Source organism: Paramisgurnus dabryanus, chromosome 9, assembly GCF_030506205.2.
Source record: "Paramisgurnus dabryanus chromosome 9, PD_genome_1.1, whole genome shotgun sequence".
NCBI classification, from domain to species: Eukaryota; Metazoa; Chordata; class Actinopteri; order Cypriniformes; family Cobitidae; genus Paramisgurnus; species Paramisgurnus dabryanus.
The window spans coordinates 7,911,515-7,933,755 of NC_133345.1; the positions used below are offsets into that span (position 1 = coordinate 7,911,515).

At 38.0% G+C, this 22,241-nt stretch overlaps 1 protein-coding gene across 7 annotated transcripts in view; it reads right to left on the minus strand.

Annotated features, from left to right (window-relative positions):
* Window positions 1-22,241, minus strand: part of gramd1bb (GRAM domain containing 1Bb) — a 172,309-nt gene that overhangs the window by 95,244 nt on the left and 54,824 nt on the right. For all 7 annotated transcript variants that reach the window (XM_065282898.2, XM_065282896.2, XM_065282893.2 and 4 more), the window contains exon 2: window positions 7,928-9,089. In XM_065282898.2, the coding sequence (XP_065138970.1) occupies window positions 7,928-8,331 (404 nt within the window). In that variant the 5' untranslated portion in view covers window positions 8,332-9,089. The remainder of the gene's footprint in view (window positions 1-7,927; window positions 9,090-22,241) is intronic.

The window sequence follows — 22,241 nt, forward strand, 5'->3', positions numbered from 1 at the left end:
GCTGGGAAAGGTCTAGATGCATCTCAACAGACGAGCGAACCCCTAACCCTCCTAGACTATACTGAGACCTGCTAGACATCACACACACTAACTCAGATAAGAGAGCTCACTGAACTGCAACTCACATATTATGAAATTCCCAGACAAAGATGAGGAAAGCGAGTTTGATATGAACAACACAAAAGGAGGTGACATAACTGTTCCTGTGATGATACTGAAAACAGAATTGAGCTTAAATTATCAATAAATATATTGAGATATTGTTAAAAGTTTTGTTGCATAGCAAAGCAAAACCAGTTCAACATTAACTAGAATTAAAGACTCAAATCTAAAAGTGTCCTTTAGGGTGCAACTTCTGCATGTTAAAACAATGAATGTGCAAGGTTTCCTGGATAGAGCAGCGGGTCTGTATACACCAGACCTGTTTAACTATTAATCTGTAATATATATACGACATTGACCTCCACATCCAATTCACCACATACTGTTTGTACCAATTTACACAAGAATTCGTCACCTGCATTCTGCAGCATGAAATGCTTCATTGCTGTGGTCACATACAGTAAAAATGCTTACATCAAAGCTGACACATGCAGTAAGGATAGGAAAATATAACACCATATGGATTAAACAACAACTGGCATAAACAGACCCGTTATTTTGAAGAATGTAACAACACTTTGCTGCAACACCGTGAATTTTCTCAGATCATTTCTGTAAGCACAAAAAAACTGCATATTTTGCACATTCAACGGCAGCTGATTCAGATAAATATACTGCACCGCTCTCACACACATCCTCTGCATTGGATAGCATTCGTCCCAAAACACCGAGAGATTAATAGCTTCATTAAAAATCAACAGATGAGATTTAAAATATATATTTCAGTTATTATATAACAGCAGCTGCGCTTGTGCCATTCAACTCCAGTTTGAATCACACAACACAAGACTAAATGAAATTAAAGATATCTTTAATCACATTAATATAAACGTGCCAAATACTGTACATACCATCTGATTCTGTTAAAGCCACAATATGTAGGATTTTCACCACTAGAGGTCGCTATTTTACAATAACACAATAAAAACAACAAAAGTACACTGTTAACCCAGATATTGGGCTCTATCTTACACCCGGCGCAATGCGCGACGCAAGTGTCTTTTGCTGGTTTCCACCCTGCGCAATTATCATTTTCAAGTTTAGCGCTACGTTGTTTAAATAGCAAATGCATTTGCGTCCTCTTTTGCGCCCATGGGCGTTCTGGTCGAAAACGAGGTGTGTTCAGGCGCATTGTTGGCGCGTTGCTAATTTGAGGCAACTAAAATAGACTATGGGCCCTATTTTAACGATCTGAAACGCAAGTGCGAAGCGCAATGCGCAAGTGACTTTGTGGGCGGATCTTGGGCGCTGTTGCTATTTTACCCGGCATGAGAAATAACTCTTGCGCCGGGCGCAAATCAATAAGGGGTTGGTGGGCGTAACGTCAAATAAACCAATCAGAACGCTATCCAACATTCCCTTAAAACGCAAGGGCGCAAGTTCCATGGCGGGTTGCTATTATTATGACGGATTTACCAGGCGCACGCCAGGAGCGGTTCACAGCCGAGGAGACCCACGTTCTTGTAAGAGCCGTCAAAGACAGAGAAGTTGTTTTGTATGGGGATAGGAGAAACCCGCCCAAATCAGCGTAGGTTAAACAGGCGTGAGAGGAAATAGCCACAATTGTCTCATCAGCTGGCATCCCCATCGTTGCGCCGCAAGCGCTACAATGATGTCAGGAGACGGGGGAATCCCAAGCTTGCCAGCATAAATCGGGCACGCCGTGTAAAGGGAGGTGGATCTGCCTCTACACAGGACCTGACGCCAGCAGAGGACAAAAAATAGAGCCCATTGTCTTTACTTAATCAAATAAACATCACTTAATAGTTTGTGTTTTGAAGCAAAAGCTTAAAAAAGTTTAGTCGATTTAACTTTTAAGCTTACAAAATCCATTAAACTAAAACATTCAAGTTAAATGAACTTAAAATTATTAGTTCATGTTGTCAGGAATACCCATAATCCTTTGCATCTGAATATTTTGATTTTTTTTTCACAGAATAAAATTTTATAAGAACTTTCACTACTCAAATATTTGTTAATAAAATGTCATGTAGGTTCAAGCGCTTATATTATTGATGTTGTTTTGTTGTAAATTATAATTTTGTGAAGTCACCGTTCAGGTGATCAGTGTTTCCGTACATAAACCCTTTTTTCAAAAATTGATTTAAAGTCAGTCATTATTTTTGTGTTATAATACCATTTATAACATCAAAAGTAATATAAGGTGATAAAAACTAAAGTTATATGCAAGGGGTTTCCTCACAATATGTCTAGTAATGTCAGCTAATCCTGTTAAGAGTGCAGGAATATTGGAAGAAATTAAAACACAGTCTAAGTCTATTCAACTTAAAATTGTTATTAGAACAACATTTTTATTTAAGTAAACTTCACTTAAAGTTTTTAAGTCAAAGGGTGACGATTTCAAGGCATGAGCCATTATTTAAAATATACATTTCTTAATTGCCAATCCTTTGGAACTTTTGGATAATGTAAGTACACAACCACATCAAATATACCACATTGTGCAAGTGGTTTTTGTATATTTTATTACAAAAATCTTATATATTGTGGCTTTAAATGATGCACATATCATTAAATCATCAAAACAGTGACTCCTAACAAAAGCTGAATGTTTTAGTTATAGACCATAGACCTGTTATAGACCATTTCAAAAGATGTAAACAACACTGGTCCAGAAACACTTCCTGTTTCAGTTTTTCAACACGATAAATGTTGGGATAAAATTAAACTAACAGAACATATATAACCGAATCAAAAAGTTAAACAAACATCTTCAAGACAATGATATATGTGAAAAATGTCACAAACTAAAACAGGAAGTGTTTCTGGAACAGTGTTGTTTACGTCTTTTAAAATGGTCTATATTCTATATTTAGTCTGAAAGTTGAACAATTTAAAGGTCAGTGAGCATGATGCTGACTACTAAAAAATCTTTGATCAGTCATACACGCAATATAGGTAATATTTAACTGTACTGTAATGGTTTGTCTAGTGGCCTTATGGCTAATCCAACAAGTCCTACAATGAAAGTAATATGCCATTGATTAACAAACTTTGTCTTTAATTGTTAAAAAATATAAGCAATGCCCCCCAAAAAATGTATATATATATATATATATATATATATATATATATATATATATATATATTGATATATTGATATATTGATATATATGAAGAGTTTGGTTCCAAAACGCGATAAACACCATTTAAAAAAAAATAAGTTACTGCCAAAATCAGTATGATATCAGGTCAGTATTTAAAAGTAAATTCTTAATTTTACGCAAAATCCAATATCTGCCGTGTTATTCTGTCATCTTTTCTCCCTTTTTTCTCAAAATGCTATAAACGCCACTCCTCCTTTTTTACAGAACGCAATAAATCCGCTCCAGAAATTACAGCGCACCATTCACACAAACAAACAATCGCTGAGTACACGGAGTCCTAGTTTTCCTCATCTACTTTGTACTTCGTGATCAACAAACAAAACAAAATAATACTTTAATTGCATTGATAAACCTGTGATGTTTTTCTGTGGCGGGAAAGAAACGTAAGCCATCAACATCTTATAATTTACTCGGGAGACGGTCGCTTGTTCTTCCGACAGCACCAAGCTTCTCTGGTGCTAACACATTGACCCCAGGAGATCTTATGAAAAACGTTCCATTATTTTACTCAAAGTCAACGAAAATCGAGCAGGACCAAAACATTTTACAGCTGATCGCTGTGAAAAATTCTAAGCGACGATGTCAAGTATAACCGCAGCAATGACAGTGTTCTTAATATGGCAAAGTATTTTTATTAATGCCATTAATGTTAATTTTTTTTATCAGTTTGTACAACTGTTCAACTAAATGAATATAACAAGGCAAAGATGAATGCACATTTGATTGAATAGATGTGTAGCATTTTGAAAAAAAAACTGTCATGGATTTATTGCATTTTGTGGAAAAAAGAATTCGTTTTTATAATAAATCTTTGAAAATCAAGTTATGGATTTGAATTTTTAATGTTTTTATAACCTAAAGATGCTATGTGAAAGTTTGTAACAGAAAATAGTGGTTTTCATCTTGATACTTTCTTGGTATAGAAAAAACGTTTTTACCGAAAATTTGTCAAAATGGATTTATTGCATTTTGGAACCAAACTCTTCATATATTGATAAATATATATTGATATTGATATATATATATATATATATATATATATATATATACTGTATATAGTGCCATTGATTAGACCTTTAAAATAATAAAAACTAAAAACGTAAAATATTTAATAATCAGTAACAATAAATGTTCATTAAATAAAAAACCTGTCATATGCTTTTCAAATATGCGTAAACATAAAAACATACTTACAGTGCAGTATAGTAAAGCACTTTCTTTTTCACATTTTTAATCTTTTTGTCTTGGTGAGAAATCCTGCTTTCGATCCTTATCACATAGACAACATAGGCGCTTTGAGCGCTTTGAGCACTGAGAAAAGCGCTATATAAATGTAACGAATTATTATTATTATTATAGGCTTCTTAATCCAATATTGTTTCCTCTTACTTTTTTTATATGGACCAAAATTCCGTTTTAGCCATAAAACTACATTGAGGTCTCTCATGTAAAAAGATTTATATAGCTACAGTAGTTTCTATTCAGCATTCCCAATTTCATTCCACAAAACATGCAAGTAATGAGCCAAAGCCAAAGGACACAATGTTAAACTGAGTTACACCCCTCCCAGAATTTACCTTTTAATCATCAATTTAACCACACATCTCACACAGGGGAGCTGAGGTGAAATTATGCAAATCAGCTTTGGTAAACAAAAATGATCACAGCAGCTTCTGTATCCGTTTTCATGGCTTTTCAATTGTCAACCACAAATTATTCTCAGTAAATGACAGGTGAGCCACAGATGAGCCTATATCTCTACTGCTCTGAGTCTCTCATCTTTCACTGTTGTCATTCAGACACTAGTTGAGTAATCACTGTTAGTTCATGCTGTTAAAGACTGTGTGCAATGATACAAATTGTTCTGTAATTATAATTAATTTATGCAACTTTGCTTAATGATCAATTTGCTACAGTTTTAGCTTGTTCATGTAAAACTAATCAGGGGTTCGTTTCCCAGAAGAATCATTAGCAAACTATGGTCACAAGTTTTGTCGTTACAGCATAGTTCTACGGTTTAGGTGTTTCCTGAAACTAGCGTTCCAGGCATTTCCCAAAAAACATAACTCAAAACGACAAAACTTACGACAGTAGTTGGCTAACGATGCTTTTGGGAAACGCACCCCTGAACATATTACGTAGTACTCCATCTCCTACGTGACATCATCAACTATATTAGTGAACCAGGGGTGCGTTTCCCGAACAATGACATAACTTGCTGCTGAACCACCATAGTATGATGCATAGTTGGAGAAACGAACTACCTTGTTTCACGAAAGCATAGTAACTTTGTCGCACAATCGTCGTTTGAACCATGTTGGTTTAACAACATAGTTGATGATGTCACATGGGAGGTGAAGTACTAATTAATCTATGCAAATTGATTTAATGTCAGATTATTGCTGTAAATAACATTGCATCGGAAGACATATTTCGTTAACGTGACTTAGTTATCTGTTGTTTATTTTCAAGATATACAATTCATGCGCAAGTTCCATCTTACGTCACTACTCCCAGAGATTCCCCAGGGTCTTAAAACTCATACTTTTTCAATTGTATATATAGCTAAATGTTTTGGATAGAATTGGAAGGCCTCCTTTATAAGTGTTTTGGTATAAAAGTTTACTTTTTTGAGAAAGATTTTTTTATTTTAATAGAGAAAAATTGCCACCAAATGAAACTTTTGTTGTTAATCTTTTATTGATTATGGGAAAATACCATATACATAAACAAAAATGGGCTAAAGGAAAACCTAACTTTTTGTTATTTCAGATAGATATGAAACATTATGTAGAGTTAATTCTTGGATTGAAAAATAATAAAGCAAAACGCACTAGGTCCTTATGTGAAGCTTTTACGTTATTTGTATGATGATCTCATGCCCTTATTTTCTTTTCTTTATAATTAATTTGTATGTTTTTTACTTTTTATTTGTGTGTTTGTATTGTCTGATTATAATTTCTATTTTTTATGTTGTTATGAGTATTGCTGTAATGTGATTGCAAGTTAATAATAAAAAAATAAAAAAGTCTTAAAACTCGTACGACTGTGCACATGCGCAGTTTTCAAATGCAGCACTTTAATTCTTTTTACAAACTCAAAGACGTAAAATAAAATGTTTATATATTTAGAATTATGGATATAGCATGTACTACCTGTTTTTTTGCTTATTTTGTTCAAAAGCATGATCAACGTAAGGCTACATATTATAATAACAAGGAACGATGCTTCTAACGACAGGTAAAGAGCTGTCTTTCAAACCACACAAGTTTGCGATGCAGCTTGCGAATGTTCATTTCGGGAAACACCAAATCGTTGAGCTTTGTCAGTAACGACGAAATTTACGACAGTAGTTGGCTAACGATGCTTTCGGGAAACGCACCCCTGCATGGTTCAAATGACGGATGTGCGACAAATTACTATGTTTTCGGGAAACAGTCATGACTACCTAGTTGGTTTCTGCAACTATGCATTATACTAATTTAGCAGCGAGTTATGTCGTTGTTCAGGAAACTTATAACAGGTGACTTATAGGGGTGGTTTCCTGGACAGGGATTAGCTTAAACCAGGAAATTATCTTAAACCTTAGGAAATATAACTAGTTTATATTTAGAAATATAAACATTACTTGTGTGCATTTTGAGGAAAAACTAAGAGCACTGATGTATTTCAAGATATGCCAGGGAAAGTTGTTTTGAGCTTCAACATTTATTTTAGTCTAGGACTAGTCTAATTCCTCTCCGGGGTTTAGATTAATCCAGGACTAGGCCTTATTTGTATTAGGACAAAAAACAGTACCGGTGTGCATCTCGAGACAAAACAATGGTATAATATATGTTAAGATATATCAGTGCAAGATGTTTTAAAATGAAGACAGCTCAAATGTTCATTTTAGTCTGGGACTAGGATAAGCCCTGTCTGGGAAACCGCCGCAAACGCAAAGCATTAAAAACTGTATTTAAATCACATATCAAAACTAGTGTGGGAAATGGCAAAAGTACATTTTCATTCTGCACCAAACATTGCACATACTGTATGGAAATAGAAATGTAAATTTAAATACAGAAATGCATTGCAATTTTACAAATTGCATTCCCATAATGCATATTACATTCAAAACTGAATATTGCTACCAATATTGGTCCAAGTTATAAACTGTGAATCAGCATGTAACCGTCTATTTGACCACCTGTGTTATGGTGGTTAGCTGTATGTTACTAAGTACAAACAAATTTATGGAACTTAATTGTTGAACTTTATAAGAATTGTAAAGTTTACCAAAGTGCAAAATTTACAAAACTTTGCTGTACATTTTTTGTTACAGTTTTTAAAGTTGTTTTCATATTTCCTGTATTTTTTACAGTGCACTCAATTAACAATTTGGGAGGTGCAGCCTACTGCCCATTGATCCCTAGAAATACAGGTGATATAAAGAAGTCTTCACAGCAATGTCACAGACTAAATATATTTGGTACTTTTCAGTCTTCACCTTTTTATAACTAAAAAGAACTTTCCACTACAAAGCACTATTATTGTCCAACAGAGGTTTTGTGGATGTTAAAGGTTCTTTACAGAACTATACAGACAGTCAAAGAACCTTAATTTTTAAGAGTGTATATTACTGCATATCCACCAACCTGCTTTCACTGACTTGCTCCTTCTTCTCTCGCACCTTTAGCCACTTCCGTAGCAGGAAGCGTTTGCGACGAGGTGAGGCGCTCGGGGTGGAGCTATTTGACCAGACCGCGTCCTCGTCGCTGGACGGCGTGATCTCGATGGAGGGAAGCTGAAGGTATTCTTTGGAAGCAGAGCGTGAGCTAGGGTGCCTCAATAGCCCGTTCTCAAGCCTCTCACGCTCGCTGGGCAGCTTTTTCATTCGTTTCATTTTAAAACGCCGGCGCCGCAGGGTAGGGGTGGAAGAGCTGGACCAGACGAGACTGTCATGTCCTCCTCCGCTCCCGCCTTCCTCCTCCTCTCCGTAACTGGGCTCGTCCCGGGGGACGTGCACCTGGAAAGACGGTGGCCGAAGGGTGTCGGTCATGCTCCGAGCTCACTGCCCCTGCCGCTGTGATCACCGTTAAGAAGTTAAAATGAGCCTCGGCTCAGAACGAAAAAGAGGCGATATGTGAGAGGCAAACTGTCAAGCTGTCCGGGTCAGATGGTCAAGAGGAAGTGGAGGTGTTAGGATGATCAGTGGCGTCTACGAGGCTGTGAAAGTCTTTTTTTCAATGGCGATGTAAAAATAAACCCAAAATGAAAAAAGGTGAACATCCAGTCCTGTAAAAGTTATCAAGCCTTTCTTGATAATCGGTGTAGAATCTGAAGCTCTTCTGTCTTGTAGGAGTCTGATAAAGAACACCTGTCAGTGTTTGGATGATAGTACAGGGAAATAACTTGGTGGAGGTGGGAAAAAAAATGCGAAAATGTTAGGCAGGGTAGAGGAGGCCTACGGTCAGCACTTAGACAGTGGATTGGATGTATTAGATAACAAAGGAAGGCTCTGTTCTCCTCCCAGCTGATGAAACATGCATAAGAGGTGGCTATCGATGTAACAGTACTCCAGGCTTCACTGCAGTTTCATGAACACCACCTCAAACACTCAGACTATAGAAATGACCTTCAGCAGGTCTGTTGGGAAACATCTCTGAAAGCTGTGTTGAACTTCTTGACCATTCTTGACTCTCAGGTAATGAGCTTTAAAACGGATTGTGAGTCATGTATACTTTGGTCAGGTTCCTGAAGCCGCTGTTCCCACAAGGCTTTGCATCTCAGTCTTCTGGCAAATACAGCTGGAGCAGCCTATAGTGTAGAGTAAGGTGATAGGATGCCTGGTAACTAGGACACCAGTAAAGTTGCAAATTGCTTGAACACAAAGGCATTGTTAAAAATGCATATAGCCTCACGCATGCACATATACAAGACAATTAAACACAAGCCACAGGAAGGTGAATCACTCAGGCACACAGATGAATCCGCAACATAAAAACTAAGCACAATGATGGTGATAGTGTGCACACATATATAATTATCAGATGAATGTGAAAATACATTCTGAAACTATGTTCTGATCTGGGGTGCGTTTTCCAAAGCATCGTTAGCCAACTATGGTTGCAAAGTCCGTTGTTTTAGCATAGTTCAAGGATTCGGGTGTTTCCATTGATCATGCTTGTGGACAAAATAACCAAGCAACATGCAGTGCATTCTATATTCATCATTCTAAATAAATACAAAGTCCATTATATGTCTTTTAGTTTGTAAACAGAATTAAATTGCTGTTTTTGAAAAGTGCGCATGCGTGCACCCCACAAGCTTTAAGACCCTGGGGAATTCCTGGGAGGAGTTACTTAAGAGGGAGATTTTGAATAAAGCACTGGAGGACTAAATCACGGTAACAAAATCAGACTTTTGATACAATGTACGTTATTTACAACAATAACCTGATATTAAATCGATTTTAACATATTAATTAGTACTCCACCTCCCACGGGACATCATCAACAATGTTGTTGAACCAACACGGTTCAAATGACGAATGTGCGACAAGTTACTATGTTTTCGGAAGACAGTCTTGACCAGCCCTGCTGAAAAAAACAGCATCAAACCAGCATGGGAATTATGCTGGTCTATGGTGGTTTGATGCTGGTTTAGCTGGTGGTCACCAGCATACCAGCACCAAAACACAACATATGCTGGTCTTGTTGGTATGACCAGCATGGGATGCTGGTGCTAATGCTGGTTTGGTGCTGGTTTAGCTGGTGCTAATGCTGGTGCTGGTTTAGCTGGTGTTCACTAGTACAGTGGTTTTCAAACTGGAGGCCGGGGCCCCAAGGGAGGCCGCGAGATGGTGCCGGGGGGCCCCAGTTTTATGACATTTTATGAAATACATTAATTTATCATGAATTCTGTGTAATTAAACCTAAAAAAATAAGGCTACTAACCAAAAGCACTACTTTTGTATAATTTAATGTTTTTTTATTAAAATGTTGAGTTTTAGAACAGTTTTTTGTCACACATTTTCTTTGGGGGGCCGCAAAGGAATGCACCGTACACAAGGGGGGCCGCACGCTGAAAAAGTTTGGGAACCACTGGACTAGCAAACCAGCACCAAAACATAACATATGCTGTTTCTGACTATTTAAATGGATTCAGATGAAAATCTGATCTTTTCCATGTTTAAGTGCTATAATTGGGTCCCCAGTGCTTGTATACTATCAACTTAGAAAATGTGAAAAAGATCATCCCAGTAACTTAGTTTTGATAACCATTCTATGCAAACCACTGGCGGCCAGTGACTTCTATTATCGAGGGCGCTTGATGCGAAGTTGAATGTCTGCACGTCGAGCGATCCTATGTGCATCACGTGTCTTGTCAAAATACATGCCTGCTGCAGACGCGTCTAAAGGGTTTATTATAAAAGAGACGCTCGTGTTTGCCAGATACTCTCATAATCTCATGCGTAATCAGAGTTTACTGTTAAGGGAGTGTCTTGCGTGTATTTTGTGAACGTGAGCGTCTCTTTTATCATAAACAGATTTGACGCGTGTGCAACAGGCACTTATTTTGACAAAACATGTGATTCACATGGTTCACATGATGCAACAAACACATATTTTGAAAACACTATTTGACATCTTAAAAAAGTCTTTTGAAATGTCCCCTTGAAGTATTGTATTTTAAAAATACGCTATAAAGCTACATTGTGTTTATCATAAAGCGACAAAAGCAAGAAGCAGATTTTAAGCCTTTACTATAAATCATTACAGTTGTTTACCTTTCACATCACCATTAAAATGAGTTTGCACTACATGCTGTACTGTTTAGCTAAAGTAAATCAGAAAGCGATAAAGATCCAGATGCTGTGCAAACAAAGGCCTGACTTGAACAAACAGTCATATAAAGAGTGCTCGGGCCAAGCACCCTGACCCGGTACACAAAAACACAAATATAATCCAGTTGGCATCCAATATTTGTGCTTTTGAGGCCTATATATACACCTGAAACTGATATCTGTTTATTCATGTTCTTTAAAAAAAATCTATATCATCAGGGAGCTCTTCTGTGCAAAGCACAGGTGAATGTATTATGTTGTATAATGATATCATTCTACACTTTTCTGCTCAGGAAGCTGCTGTGCAGATCAGATCATGTTTCAGATTCAGGCACAGGTTGCAGGGGAACTGTTCTGTTGACAGCGGATGACAGGATCAGGTTACTTTGAAATGAAAGCTGTGTCACTGTGTCAGATCAGACACTCACTGCAACACTCATTAACAGAATGCATAATGCATGCACAACGACCTGCACAGCTCTCATTCGTACAGTGTGTCTGTGAATCAGAGGTATAGCAAGCACTGTTACTACATATGTGATCTATTTTAAAACCAGTTTAAATTACAGAGCTGATGACTGTTTCCAGCGAAGCTGTATGCAGATCCAGAATAAATTAACTGTGGTTTTAAAACTTTACAGAAATCCATTTACAACAGAAGCAACAATGCAACCAGCTTCCCTATTCATGCCTCCAAATGTTTAGTTCTGCGATGTAACTATGTAATATTATTAAATGGACTGCATTTATATAGCGCTTTCATAGACCAATGGCCATTCAAAGCACTTTACAATTTGCCTCACATTCGCCCATTCATACACCCACGGCGGTGTCAGCCATGCAAGGCGCCATCCAGCTCGTCGGGAGCAGCTGGGGTTAAGTGTCTTGCTTAGGACACCTCGACATTAGGTCAGGTAGAGCCAGGGATTGAACCACAAACCTTCCGGTGTGTAGACAACCTACATGAACCACTGAGCCACTGGCGCCCCTATAACCATTATAATATAATTAAGCAATATTGCTCGAGTAGGAGTGTGATACTTAAAGGTCCCGTTCTTTCTGTTTTTTTGAAGCTTTGATTGCGTTTACAGTGCGCAATATAACGTGTTCATGTTTCACGTGTAAAAAAATGTGGTATTTATCAGAAAAACGCAACGAGTTCTGATTGTGTAGTTTATTATTTATTCTCTAACAGCAACATTACACTCTAACTAAAGTTAAAAAAATGTGATCAGGAAGAACGTGACCTTTATTATTTGTTTATTTTATTCATATTAAATCTCTCATTGGTTATTATTGTTTTGGAGGAGGTAAAAAGTAATTTTCTATAACTTAAACAAAATAGATATTTTATTTAATCTTAACCCTGTACTAGAGTGTCTTTTTAATGGACTGGTCAGTGCTACATAAAACAAAATAATCAAGTGTTTTTATATTGTACTTTAACCAGTTTTTAAAAAATCGTCAGAGAGATGATGTTTCTGCGTGATGCTTATGGTGTCCTCTTGTGTTTTAATACTGACGTAAACGGAAAATAAGTCATCAAGTGTCCTGATGTAGTGAGGTAATTTCAAGATGCATTTTTGCTCCCTTACAAGGGCACTTTAGGATGGTGCCTCCAGAAAATGTATGTTTTCATTGCACTATTCGCCAAGTGTATTTTAATGAGACACAATCTTAACCAACTAAATGTGTGAGAGTATGACCATCCGCTCTGTTGGCAGCTTTTTCCAGTCAAAGATATGTGAGTGAATGTACGGCTGGTTCACGCCTTCCTCATTTATTCTCAAAGCACCAGTGGCAGAATGGTACATACAGTAAACGATGAGAAATGGTGAAGCGGTTACCCTGACGATACTAGTAGAATATCTTTATTATCCAATCAGATTCGAAAGAACTGTTGAATAATAATTATTAAAATCTTTTTAATAATGCAGTGCTGTTTTGCTTTGTAAGTAAGCAGGGCCATCTGGGTATGTAAAGAAGTGCTATTCTTTATTTAAGATTGAACTCTTTTACAGTGAGGTAAGTGAAGACCAAATGTTCAGAACTTTGTTACACACAGTATGTGCAAGCAACAAAAGGTGCTGTAGTAAGTCAGCTAAAATTATTGAGCTTATTATTACAGCATGTTCTTATCTTATGTTCCACAGATTATAAACCAGACATATTCGCAGAATAGGGATACGAAGATAAGAGTCTTTAGAGAGTAGGATCTCACTGTTTCTGAACAGTGTAAGGCAGTGAAACAGGCAGTGTACTGCTGGCATTTAGTTTTTGTGTAAGAATGATAAGACTGTGCCTATGATGCTCATCTTGACAGAGCCGCAGGTTTCATCTTCCCCACACTTTGACTGCTGAATGATCTGTCAAAGGGATTGCGCTCTTCACAGTGACAGGTCATTGAGCAGCTGAGTACAATGTCCTTGACCTGTTGTCTTGTGTTTTCTACAGAAGACATGCCTCATCCCACTTGACCTCACTTCATACTGTGGAATAAGTCATGTGTCATATGCTAAGGGTCTGGGTTAGTGTAAGAAAATTAAGTATATAAATCAATAGTATCCAATTATTTTATTTGTATAGACCAGTTCAAAAGATGTAAACAACACTAGTCCAGAAGCACTTCCTGTTTCCGTTTTTTAACACTAGATAAACGTTGGGATAAAATAAACCAACAGAACATATAAACCTGAATTAACTGAAGTTAAACAAACATCTTAAAGATAATAATATATGTAAAATAAAAAAATAACTGTAACAAACTGTAACAGGAAGTGTTTCTGGACCAGTGTTGTTTACATCATTTGAACTGGTCTATATAGTTAATAGCTAAAACATTAAGCAAACTGCTTTGCCTCACGCAAATGTTTGCACTTCATATAAAGCATAAAATACAGAACATATTTTATTGTAACCAATTTTTAAGTGTATTTACATTGTAGCATACTAGAATTGATGCTTATATTATGTGCAACAAGTGAAATGTGAAACAAGTGAAATGTGAAAGTAGAAACACATGCAATAAGCTAAACTTCTGACTAAAACGTGCACGTTAACTTTCCTTATTAAATGTGTCTGTGGGTCCGATATAGACGGTTTGATTGGACGCACGTGCGTTAAGATGAAGGGGAAAATGAAAATCGGGCAAAAATATCAGCCAAACATGGCATCATATATAGGCCATCAACTGCCCTGCTTTCTAAATATTGGCATCAGTCAAAGAAAAACCCATATTGATCTACATCTATTTAATACCATTAATTACAACAACTTTTACATTTTTAAATGAGTTTCTACCACACACTGTCAAAAATATCTAGTCAGCAATCGAGTCAGATTTTATTAATTGATTAACCATACAACAAGATTAAGTAATTCATTAGACTGATTTAATAGATACTGGCGCGGTTTCCAGGACATGGTTTTGAATTAATCCAGGACTAGGCCTTAGTTATATTAGGACATTGAAGTAGTTTTTACAAACACCTTACAAAAACAATACTGGTGTGCTTCTGTTAAGATACATATATCAGTTTTAAAAAATTAAAGGCTCTCTAAGCGAATCTGCGAGACGTTAGTTATTGTTGACGTTTGAACTGTTTTCAAACAGACAGAGCGTAGCTAACTCCTCCCCCTCCCTTCCGTGCTTTCATGAACGCGCCCAACCCCCACCCCCAAATCCTTTTTGTTGTTTATTGGCTGGAATACTTTGTTTTGTTTTGTGGTGCTAGGTTTGGCCACTGTGTTGATATTGCCGTTTGTGAAGCCTGGGCTGTCTTACAGTTTGATCAGCGGACAGGCAGCAAGCAGATAGTGAGGAGATGTTTCCGGTATGTAACAAAAAATGTTTTATGGTCTAAAACGCGTCAATTCGCTTAGAGCGCCTTTAAGGCAGCTCAAACATGCATTTTAGCCTGGGACTAGGATAAACCCTGTCCAGGAAACTGGCCCATAGTGAATCTCTTAAACCAACTGATTAAATAAACAGATTTTAAAAAGTTGCTTGTTTATATTGTTTAAGAGTCATTTGTTTTTATGCAGCCAGTAAAAATGCAATATGAAGTTCTGCTGTAAAGGGCCAATGCAAGACTCATAAGCCAAAGTGCTGACAGCATTTAAATGTAAGTTAAATGCAGTTAAATATTACAAGCTTAACAAGCAGCCAACAGTTTACATAAATCTATACAAATCATTTACAGTGAAAGGGAAGAAGAGGTAATACTTATGAGGACTGCGATATATCAAGAGTACTTTTTAAAGAATAACACTCCACCTCACATCACAGACCTGCTCACAGACTCACATCACAGACCGCCTCAAAGACTCACATCACAGACCTGGTCACAGACTTACACTTACATCACAGACCTGCTCACACACTCACATCATAGACCTGCTCACAGACTCACATCACAGACCTGCTCACAGACTTACACTTACATCACAGACCTGCTCACAGACTCACATCACAGACCTGCTCACACACTCACATCACAGACCTGCTCACAGACTCACATCACAGACCTGGTCACAGACTTACACTTACATCACAGACCTGCTCACAGACTCACATCACAGACCTGCTCACAGAGTTACATCACAGACCTGCTCACAGACTCACATCACAGACCTGCTCACAGAGTTACACTTACATCACAGACCTGCTCACAGACTCACATCACAGACCTGCTAACTAGGGTTGCCAACTTTCTGAAATGGAAATAAGGAACGGGGGAGGGGGGGGGAGTTGCCTGGGTTGCCTGGGTCTGGTGACATGCCCCCACAGAAGATAATTTTGAAAAAAAAAAAAAAACCTGAAATGAAGACTAAAATAGTGGAAACTAATTAATACATTTAGATAAATATATTTTATACAACTTCTTAGGCCTAAATATTTAATGAATAGCAAAGTATGCCTAATAAGTATACAAGACTGAACCACATAGATGTGAAATATAAAGGCTATCATGATCATTTTGCCAACAATGAACCATGGTTTTAATTTAAGTTTATAATACGCCCTCTTCAAAGACCCCACCCCTTTTTAAACCTTGAGCTATCTAACTCCATAATTATTTAATAAGAAACCCATCAGAAATGATTGACAAATTATGAGACGGGAGGGAGCGGAACACAGGAACAGAGGGAGAGCACTGGAGAGATATATATGTGGATTGTTTGGCTAAATCTGTACTATCTATTTTAATATAATCACTTTCTTATCAACTATATTTGAGTTTTAAAAATCCACATAATTACATATGAGCCTCTGGAGACGACTGACGGACAATGAACCTTGACATTGCTCCATCCTGTGCCCGCAGCCTCTTGTGATTATCTCCTCATGCGTGCTGCTTTATATCACACACTCCGCCGTGACAAACTGAAAAAACACGACGGCATATGGTACAATTGGCCTTGTATTCATTGTCCCTCACGCATTCCAGCCACGGGTAGTCATTTTCCCATTCAATCCTATATTTTTGTGCTCGTTTCTTTTTCGCCGGCTGCTCGGATGCAGTCATTTTTACATTTCCCGCTTTTGTCACTTGTCGTCATCGTTGCTATGATACGTGACATCACAATGACTGAAACGACCAATGAGCATTCTCTGATGGGGCTGCAAGATGTTAAAAACGCTACGCAGATCATAAACAAACAGAGGGAGAAATTACCGCACCGTCAGGGTTTTCTTATACAAATGACACGGTCTTCGTTCATGGCTGACATTATAAGCTATGTGTCTGTCATGTATTTGCACTGAATTAATTTTCATAAAATACGGAACAAACTGCGTTCTGTATCAGTTCAATACGGAACAAGAATTTTATGTGTCAAATACGGGACGATTCCGTATTATACGGAACGGTTGGCAACCCTACTGCTAACAGACTCACATCACAGACCTGCTCACAGACTTACACTTACATCACAGACCTGCTCACAGACTCACATCACAGACCTGCTCACAGACTCACATCACAGACCTGCTCACAGACTTACACTTACATCACAGACCTGCTCACAGACTCACATCACAGACCTGCTTACAGACTCACATCACAGACCTGCTCACAGACTCACATCACAGACCTGCTCACAGACTTACACTTACATCACAGACCTGCTCACAGACTCACATCACAGACCTGCTTACAGACTCACATTACAGACCTGCTCACAGACTCACATCACAGACCTGCTCACAGACTCACATCACAGACCTGCTCACAGACTCACATCACAGACCTGCTCACAGACTCACATCACAGACCTGCTCACAGACTCACATCACAGACCTGCTCACAGACTTACCCCGGATTTCCACCGACTGCGGAACGGCTGCGGATCCGTTGCGGAACGGCGGCGGAGTCAATCGGTTTCCATTCAAGTCAATGTGTGTATTTCCACTGACTGCGCTCCGAATCCGTCACAGCTCCGGCCATCCGCAGCCCTCCGGCACAAATACGCAGAGCTTCTATTTTTGACGGATGCCGGACAGCTCCGCAGGGCGGAGCCATGACTTTATCGCGTGATCATACCTGAATTCACGAGAACTCGTGTTTTTTTTATTAAATCTTTGCAATACAAACATTACAAACACACACAAATAAAGTCATTAATACAGAAACAACAAATAATAGACAAGAACAGAGCCAGGGGGAGTTTCAAATAAATACATTAAAGATAGATCATATATAAATGTTTTAGCAGCCTTCTTATTTTTTGAATTTTGGATGGATTTGATGTACTGCTCTGTCTACGCGAGATCTCGTGTTGTGATCTGGGCTGTTTTGTAAAAACGTCATAATTCAACGGCATAATGGGCAGAGAGACTAGGTATCGCGCGATCATCACGTGAATTTGCGAGACCTCATGAGTCCTCGTCACTTCAGCACGCAGCCGCTCTGCAACAAAAACGGAACTGGTGGGTATTGACGGACGGCAGAGTGCGGAGACGTAACGCAGCGGAGCTGATCTGCAGCCGTTCCGCAGTCGGTGGAAATCCGGGGTTACACTTACATCACAGACCTGCTCACAGACTCACATCACAGACCTGCTCACAGACTTACACTTACATCACAGACCTGCTCACAGACTCACATCACAGACCTGCTTACAGACTCACATCACAGACCTGCTCACAGACTCACATCCCAGACCTGCTCACAGACTCACATCACAGACCTGCTCACAGACTTACACTTACATCACAGACCTGCTCACAGACTTACACTTACATCACAGACCTGCTCACAGACTCACATCACAGACCTGCTTACAGACTCACATCACAGACCTGCTCACAGACTCACATCCCAGACCTGCTCACAGACTCACATCACAGACCTGCTCACAGACTTACACTTACATCACAGACCTGCTCACACACTCACATCACAGACCTGCTCACAGACTTACATCACAGACCTTCTCACAGACTCACATCACATTAAAGGGGCAATCAGTAGGATCTACCCCCATCTAGTGGTGGAATTGTATTTTGCATTCAAACGAACAGTGCTTACCAGCTCCTCCCCTTTCCAAATGCGTGTTGCAACTACGGTAGCCGTTATGTAATCGCTGATCTCCTTGTCCGTTGCAACTGGTTCAAGTGTTCTGAATGAAAACACGTTGTGGAAACGTGTTGGTAGGCAAGTGCTTTTTGTCCCTGTCTGCTATTATAGATTATCAATACGGCAGAAAGATATGGATGCCTCCTTGGACTTACCCGTTCAATGTAAGTAAAGAGAAGAAATTCTAAGCTTACAAAGAAAAGTCAGATCACTGGCAGAGGTCATTTGACACCAACAAGGACATATTTATGAATAAAGACATTGATTTTGATTAATAAAACACTTAAAATCCTACTTATTGTCCCTTTAAGTCCAGGTGCATGCGAGAAGGAATCTGCGCATGTAACAAGCTTTCTCACGCAAAGTGAAACTACATCTATCATATTTTATTTACTTCAGCATATAAAAATAACACGGCTTGGCAAACAATATTTTTGAATAATATGTTTCTTCAAATAAACTCTTACATATTAAAACAATCCTCTGCCTTGTATCACGCGTTCTCTGCTCTCTGTGATGCCTCTTTTTTAGCAATAATTGCAGCCATTTCAAGCATGAAGTAATATAAGATATGCTTTTCTTCTGCGTTAAATAATGGCGCAAATACCAGTCATAATTTCAATATTCTCCTCCCAGAAATTTTGCCAAAATAACTAGACCACATCTTTTCAGCTCTAATTATCCACTGCACGTCTTTAGTAAATCCTGAAAGGTGTTATTTGATGCTAAAATGATGGTTTGCGCTGGCGCAAGTTGTTAGTAAATCTGCCCCTAAGCCTCTCCAATCTTTTTCCACTCCCATGATCTCCAATATTATTCCACACAATTCACCATCATATTACATTAAAAATAAAATAATGTTTTTGTTCATAATCATTCAAATTGTAACAATGCTGCCTAGATGGGGTACAATAAAACGAACCAATAATATCACAACTTTAATGATCGTCAAATTCCCAAGTACCCCACCTTATAATATTTTCTCTAAAACTTAGTTTTTATTACAGTAAGCAATGAGGAGTACAAGGCTATCCTATATTGTGCTACATTATTAATGTAAGTGTTGAGGTCAACAGCAGTTTATGGGTTTCTTTATTTTGTATTTTTCAGCATCCTGATTTTTACACCCCCATTTTAACTCCATTTATGTATTCGTCTTAATCACAACCAATTTCTCAGGACACAGATCTATTTTGTTTCATAACCAGCACATGTGTCTCTGTGGAGACTCACAGTAGAAGTTTAGATGAAAATTTTCCTCTGATTGCTAAAGGGGCTGTGTGATGAAAGACTGATAGGGAAATCACATTCTGCTTCATGCAACGCCCACAATGCTTTTCTTTTAATCTCAGTTACAGTAGTTCTCCAATCTACAGTGGACTGTCCAGGGTTCCTATTCCTCAAGCACTGCCTCAGCTCCAAAAAATGTAGTGCTCACCTTTACGCCTATTTATCTTCTTATAGGTCAACTTGTACAGCATTGTGGGTCTAATTCCCAGGGCACAAACATAATAATAAAACATGTGTACCCTGAATGCACTGTAAGATGCTTTGATTAAAAGTATCTGCTGAATGCATGCATGCACTGTATAAAAGATAAAGACTGATTTTTTTATATTCATTGAACTTTGAACAAACTGTTGCCAGTAAATAACATAAATGTAAAATCTACAGCAAGTTACTGGCAGCTAGTAATACTGTGATTTCCACAGAATTTTTTTACAATGTGTATATGCGTAGGTTGTATGCTATAATTAGAAAGTGATTCATGTAGGATGACCTGATTAAGCACAATGTTAAGTCTTGTCATTGTGATCATTTGGACTGATTGTTATATCTGCCATTTCAAGGTTAATCCCATTAAACCTGGCAGATAAGAATACAAATGGATCACATTTCACCTACACAAAAATCGAGGTGATAATGTAATAAAAATATTTTTCCCAGAATGGAAGACTTCCAGGGAGAATTTCCCAAAATGGATGCTTCTAATAATAATATATTTTTTTTGGGGGGGGGGGGCATTTTTGCCTTGACAGAGAGCATTTAAGGAAAGGACAGGAACTACAGAATGGAGAGAGAGAGTGGTACGAGAACCTCGAACCGAGATTCGAACTTGTGGTGCAAAAAGCGCATCTGCACCATACTGTATGTCGAGCACTGCCTACTACTCCATCGGCCCCGACAATAATGCTTATTTTAAAAGCTATTTTTAACTTAATGGCACAAAAGGTAGGCATTTTACAAAAAATATAACACATGTAAAAGCTAAGAATATTTTTACATGACAAGACATTTGATTTACAGTGCTTATGTCTCTAATGGCGTGTGTATTCCTTTAATAAATTACACAGGAAAAAGTTTCCACAGGATACAAATATTGCCTCCCCACCCCTCGGTGCAATTATTCTGTAATGTTATGTAATTTAAAATGAGTAGAAATTTATACAAGGTGGCCTGGAAAACATCTCAGCAGGACACAAATGCTGGGATGAACTTGCAGCTTGCTCTTCTATTAAGGTCACCATTGTGTTTAGGGCGTCCCACTGCAAGCGGACGTGCAGATGAAACATTCAATTCACTCTTACTGTAGAGCTAGACACAACAAGACACAACCACCCCTGCCTACCATACAAAAATATATCTTACTATCTTCAAATCTTCTATAATCTTTTTATGCATTCAAATGCAGCATCTTTTGCATCTTATCAAAAATATTCACATTATATACATACAGGACTGCACAATATATCATTTCAGCATAAACATTGCAGTGTGTGCATCTGCGAGTCACGTAGCAGAATAAAGGATTACATTTCAAAGGAAAACTGTTTTGGGTGCCTTTGCCAGTGTTACACTAACCAAGAATGGTTTCAAATGGCAGAGAGAAATCACAGATTAAATAACATTTCACCTCATGAAAGACATGGTGGTAACAATAAATAAGGAAGTTTTAATAACACAATCTGGTCGCTTGACTCAAGTAATCATCCCAGAGCTATACAAGAAATGCAAGGCAAAAGTAAAATCCTCTCAAACAGCTTTATAAGTCATCTGGTAAAGTCTTCCATTTTGTCTCCTATAGCAATATACAGAAAAACTGCAGAAAACAATTGCAGAAAAACGAAATACCGCAATGTCGTAATACAGTACATACAGTAACTTTTTACAATACATACGGTACAATATGCTTCATGTCCATGGTGTTTGTCCAGTTTCCGTTGTCACATGTTCACAGTTACTTATAAACTAAAAGAGGCCCGGCTCATAAGGGACACACATCTCGCTACAACATAAATCTTCTCTTCCTTATGATAAGTGCTGGATGACCGTTGACCTACTGCATAACACTAAAGAACTGTGCTGTCAACTTTTATATATATGTAACAAGCCTGCTTCTGCTTTCGTATTTATTCAACTGTCTGGTTCACAAAATATTCTGGATTTAAACAAGCAACTTAATCAGGAATAAAATGTCCTTACCACATAATACAGTTCAGTAGATATAACTAGAACAGGTGTCCTGATATATCAAGCCCATTG